Source organism: Herpailurus yagouaroundi, unplaced genomic scaffold (genome assembly GCF_014898765.1).
Source record: "Herpailurus yagouaroundi ecotype Mexico unplaced genomic scaffold, PumYag 66010, whole genome shotgun sequence".
Classification (NCBI taxonomy): domain Eukaryota; kingdom Metazoa; phylum Chordata; class Mammalia; order Carnivora; family Felidae; genus Herpailurus; species Herpailurus yagouaroundi.
This window is the reverse complement of record NW_024419086.1, coordinates 1-5351: the sequence shown is the minus strand read 5'-3', so window position 1 is coordinate 5351 and position 5351 is coordinate 1. Positions and strand designations below refer to the sequence as shown.

Sequence of the window (5351 nt, the reverse complement as noted above, 5' to 3'; positions counted from 1 at the left end):
GACCTTCTATGGTGTAGGAGAGGATGCTGGGCTGGATGTCCACGGTCAGACTCCCCCGGGCATTCTGCAGCACTCTCGACCTCAGGGCCTTCGAGAAATCCCTTGCCACCCAGTCCACCATGGGCAGGTACTTCTGGACGGCCTGAGGCGACAGCACGTCTGGGTTCAGCTTCAGTCGGTTCATGCGCCATTCGGGCCCGTTTCTGTAGAGCAGAGAGAGGCGCTTCAGGGGAGCCCGAGTCAGCAGCCTGGGGCCAGCCCTGGACCCATCTTCCTCGTCTCCAAGGGGAAGGGGCGAGGCAGGGAGCGGCCCGCTGGTCCCAGGGGGCAGGCTGCCTGCCTGGGGGCGTGAGCGCCAGCCCTTTCCCTCAGGGAGGCCTTGTGTGCTGGGCCCAGGGTGCCCCCGTGGAAGGTGGGGCTGAGCCCAGAACTTCTGCCTGGCAGTGCCGCCTGGGTTCGTGGAGTTTGTTCACGCACACCTGCAGGCCCCTTGCCTGGCACGTCAGCAGCTGTCCGGGCTCTCCCTGTCCCTGAAGGCAGGGGAGAGGTGGGCCAGCCAGCTCCAGAGTGAGGGGCCCCCGGCAACCTTCTCCTTCCAACCCTCCCTGCTCTGAGAATGAGGCTTCTGGGCCGGTCCCACGTCCCCTGTCCACCCAAGAGGATACACACACACACACGCACACACACACGCGCGCGCACACACACACACACACGTGCTCACACACACACCCACCTACAGCTTAGCTCCTGGGCAAAGGTGCCTTCTTCCCCCGTCCCCCTTCTCCCCAACGCCCCCTCCCCAGCCCCGGCCTCTCTCCTCCTCAGCCACCTGGGCTCTAGTCAATGCCAGTGGGTCCTCAGGCCCCAGCACGTGCTGACACGTTCCCGAGCCCCTAGCCCCGACTCTCCTCCCGCTGCCCTGGGCTTCCTACCCTGACCTGTAGGAAGGGAGAAGCCCACCCCGCACGGGGAGTCCGCGGAGGCCTGCGCAGCCTGGGGCTCCCTGATGGCAGCGATCACCCGTCCTCCTCTCTGAGGCCGTGGCCCCGCTGCCCCTCCTCAGCCTCAGGACACATACGATCCCCAAGGGGTGGGCACCCAGCGGGAGCCGGCGGCCGCTCTCCCGCCCCAACCTGGACGGGCCTTGGGCAGGCCCGCTTGCCATCAGCCCTGCCCCGCCCCTCCCCCCCCCTGCCCGCCCAGACTCCCTCTCACAGCAAGAACACGCCACATTTGTGCCCGCGATGCTGTCGGTAGGCCAGCCAGGGGTCCAGGGGCGGCCGCCACGGTTGATGGCCGTCCACTTGCTGTAGCCTCTGCACATCCTCGGGCAGCATCAGGAGCACCATGCGTGTCCCTCCCACGTCATACCTGTGGGACGAAGCTCACAGCCCTGCTGGGGGACCCGTGCCCTCCCCCGGGCCTCACTGTGCAGGACCAAGGCGGCCCGTCTCCCGTGGGCCTGTCCCTTCTCCCGGACTGAGGCTCTCCCGGAGCGGGCAGTCCCTCCCGCGGTCTGACCCAAGCCTCTCCTGCTCTGCTGTCCGCGCTCTGCCCTCTCAGCCGCGGCCAGGGAGTGCTCCCTCCTCCCCAAGAGCCGCAGTCTCCAGGTGCCAGGCCCAGGACCCCCGCTGCTCGGCACCCACCCCGCCTCCCCGGGGACGCAGAGCACAGGCGGCAGTGCGCCTGGCCGGGACTCAGCAGCCGCTAGGGAGAGCCGCACGGGTGCTGTGGCTGAGGTGGGCGGGGAGGCCTTTACCTAAAAATGGGCCCCAGCTCCTGGAAGAGCTGGTGCACCTCCAGGTGAAAGTTCTCCAGGCGCTGCTCCTTCCAGATCTGCAGCAACCTCATCCACCTGTTGCCGGGACAGCGCGGGATGGCTTCGAAGGGCAGCACCGCCTTGGGGGCCGGAGCGGCTCCGGCGCCCGGTGCGCGCGCCCTGCCCGGGGACGGCCAGGGCCCTGCCAGCCACACTCGTGCCTTTGCCCCGAATGCCATCCTGCTGCTCCCTCCGCCCCCCGTCGGCCCAATTCTTTTATCTCGCCGGAGGCCTGGGCCTGCGGCCTGATCGCGTCATGGGAGAAGTTGTCCCTGGACCAGGCCAGGAAACCCGCAGCGGGGGTCAGGGCTGGAGGCCTCCAGAAGAGACGGATGGGCACCTTGTGCCACGGTTTCGCAAGGCCTGCTGGCTGCTGGATGTGGAGAGCAGGGCAGGGTCTGGATCGTGGGCTGAGTGGGGCTGGCCGGGTTGTGAGCACTTCCCTCCTCCCCGGTGGGGGAAGGGAGCAAGATGGATGGGGCCCCTTATCTAATCGAGAGACGCAGGGGCCTGCACTGTTCTCCTCTCCTGTCTACAAGGACCAGAGCGGGAAGCAGTGGGCAGCCATGAGTCCCACAAACCTACGTGCCTTCTGTCCGCTCTTCCCAGATCATAGGCTTTGTGCGGGGAACGCCCACGTGAGCCGACAAGGGTCCCCGCCCGGGAGGGCTTTCAGGGCCCTTAGGGGACTCCAGCGACCCAACTGTGGGTGGCACCGATGTGGCCGGCACCCCGTCTCGCTGGCTCTGCTGCCTCAGCTCTGGGGCAGCGAGTGCCCAGGACACGAGCAAGCCACTCCTCAGGCGGGGAAATGAGGCACCGCTTGCCTGGCACACCCCCCCCCCCCGGGTGGCCCCCCGCAGGGGCGGCGCTCAGTGCCCAGGCCCTCCTTTCCCCCCCGGAAGCCTGCGCTCAGGGGTGCGGACCCAGAGCTCAGGCCAGTGGCGGGAGGATCAAGTCCACGATGGGGGCTGTGGGCGTGGGCTCCCACCCTCTGGAGGGTGGATCCCGGGTTTGGGGTCCCAGGGCACCTCACCCACGTCAGGCGGGGTTCCCCCGAGGTGGCTCTGGCCATCATCGTTCCCATTTTCAGATGAGGGGACACAAGCCCTGGGTTCCTGCCACCCCCAGGGCCCCCAACGTGTCACAGGGGCCCCGCGGCCCTGGCTCCTGCTGGGCCCCCAGCCCTGACCGTGATTTGGGGAGGGGAGGGGGCGATGGGGTAGCCGCAGCTGGGGCTCTGGAGGCAGCAAGGAGGCTGCGTGCGGGTGTGGGTGGGAAGGGCCAGGATCTGAGTGTCTTCAAGGGTACTGCAGTGGGATCCTGTCCCTGCTCCAGTCGTTGCCCCGGGGAGTCTTCGGCGGGCGAGGAGTCACGACTGCCCAGGCCCCTTCAGCAAGCTGCCACGTGCGCGTGCCTCAGCCCCGAACGGTGGGCACGCCTTGCTTAGGCAGAGACGCAGGCTGAAGCCACAGCGGCCCAGGCCAGGCCGCCCCGCCTGCTGCCGACCCTCCACCCCCAGCGGCGGCCCAGGCGGCGGAAGTCGTGGGCGCCCTCTCGAGGCCCGCGGGCCAACTGCAGCCGCGCCTCGGGCCCCGCCCCCAGCGGGGACGGGCCCCGCCCCCAGTCTTCTGCCCACCGAGGGTCCAGGCGGCCCCTCTGCTGGAAGCGCGGCTCTTAAGGGGCCCTGGGATCCAGCGGCTTCCACGCACGTATTTCCACTGCATTACGCTGCCAACAAGAGTGTGGGCGATAGGAAGAGCCGGCGGAAGTGGGGACCACCGGCCAAGGCCCAGTCGGGGAGCAGGGTCTCTGCGGCGGTGCGTTCCCACCGCTGAATTTGCAGGGTTGGAAACGAGTGCGTGCACCAGTCCTTCTGCGCTGTAGTGAGCAGGAGCCGCCACGGGACGTGGCGCAGGAGAAGCGCGTCATCGTGTCCGGGCACACAGCGGGCTTCCCAACGCGAGTGGGGAGCGCTGTCCCAGGGCCCACGTGGGAAGGACGCGCGACCGTGGAGGGTCAGGTGACAGGACGGCACTGAGGGACAAGAGACACGTCTCAGAAGCTCACGACAGCACGACACACTTTGCCTGGTTTCCGGCACGGCTGAAGTGCAGACAATGCAGTGCACCAAATAACGGCCGTTTACCACCAGGCCCCAAGGCCTGGGAGAGACAGGGACTGAGTGATGGGGCCTGGTGTTGGGGGACAGGAAGGCGGGTTCCCTGGGGATGTGCAGCTAGACGTGCGTTGCTGCTTGTTTGTGTTCTAGGGCTTTCCTTCCCTGTCGTCCCTCCCCATGTCTCATCATCCCAGAAAAAGGAAGCTTTGTGAGCAGAAATAGCCCGGTCTCCCCTGCACCTGCCCCTCGAGGCCTTGGGAAGCTTGTGGTTCTGCCTGCCAGTTCCGCCCAGGCCCCCATTCCCTCCACTTCTGGCGGTTTGCTTCCTTCTGTATCAGACTGTTCCTTTCTGGTTCCAGATATTCCAGTCTCTGTATTTCCCATCTCCTTTTATCTGTGAGTTTCATTAATTTGCTCAGCTTTGTGAACATTAGTGAAGGGAAACTCACTAACGTGGACTCCAGAAGCCAGAGGGGGATACGGATGGGGAGCCCCCTCCAAGTCAGCCTCTAGCCTCCGGAGGGAGTCATCACCTCCACACCCAGCAGGGAAAGGTGGCCACTGCCTCTGAGAAATCCACCACCCCTGCAACTCAGCTGCCAGAAACCTCATCACCCTGCACCGCTGCTGGTCTCCAGTGGACTTTCCTTCAGAAAAGCCCTCCCAACTCCCTCCTTGTTTGCTATGAAAGAAGGCTCCTCCCCTTTGTGGGATCGCCTGGAGTTCTGGTGCAGCTTAGCTGTTCTGAGTGGCTGTCCTCTGAATACACCCATTTTGCTGGTAAAGTAACTGCTTGGCGGTTAATGGCTGAAATTCCAGTGTCTTACTCTTCATCTGTGTGTAATATGGTGTTTCTTTATCCGTCACGTTTCTACACTCAACTGTCAGATTTCTCATTCCTAGGAGTTCTCTTCGGATTTTTTTTTCTTTCCGTGAAATCCCCCAATATTTCTAAAAAATTTTAAAGTTTATTTTGAGAAAGAGAGAGTGAGAGAGAGAGAGCACACGTACAAGGGGGTAGGGGAAGAGAGAGGGAGAGACAGAATCCCAAGCAGGCTCCACGCCATCAGTGTAGAGCCGGATGTGGGGCTCGAACTCAGGGAGCGGGAGATCATGATCTGAGCTGAAACTAAGAGTCAGACGCTTAAGCAACTAAGCCACCCAGGTGTCCCTCTTGTGTATTGTAAATTTTTATATTTTAGCAGGAATTTATGAGGTAATACTGGAAAGAATCTATGAATTCTGAGTTTTAAGTGTTTATTTTAGGTAAATTAAATTATTGAAAAACTTTTATTAAATATTGAAATCTCCTTCTATTCCAGAATTTTAAAAACATCATAATAAGTGAATGGTGATGATCTACGGCTATTACCGTTCATTCTCGAATTATAGCGATAGACATCTTTGGAT

General features: G+C 62.9%; 1 protein-coding gene across 1 annotated transcript; it reads right to left on the bottom strand.

The window, feature by feature from the left end:
* Positions 1-7: 7 nt before the first annotated feature.
* Positions 8-1998, bottom strand: LOC121024567 (cytochrome P450 11B1, mitochondrial-like; the record flags this gene model as incomplete). Its single annotated transcript, XM_040466774.1, has 3 exons — positions 1760-1998; positions 1216-1371; positions 8-203 (listed from the first exon to the last, which is right to left on the bottom strand). Coding segments are annotated over exons 1-3 (591 nt in total), but the record flags the coding sequence as incomplete, so codon positions are not given.
* Positions 1999-5351: the final 3353 nt, after the last annotated feature.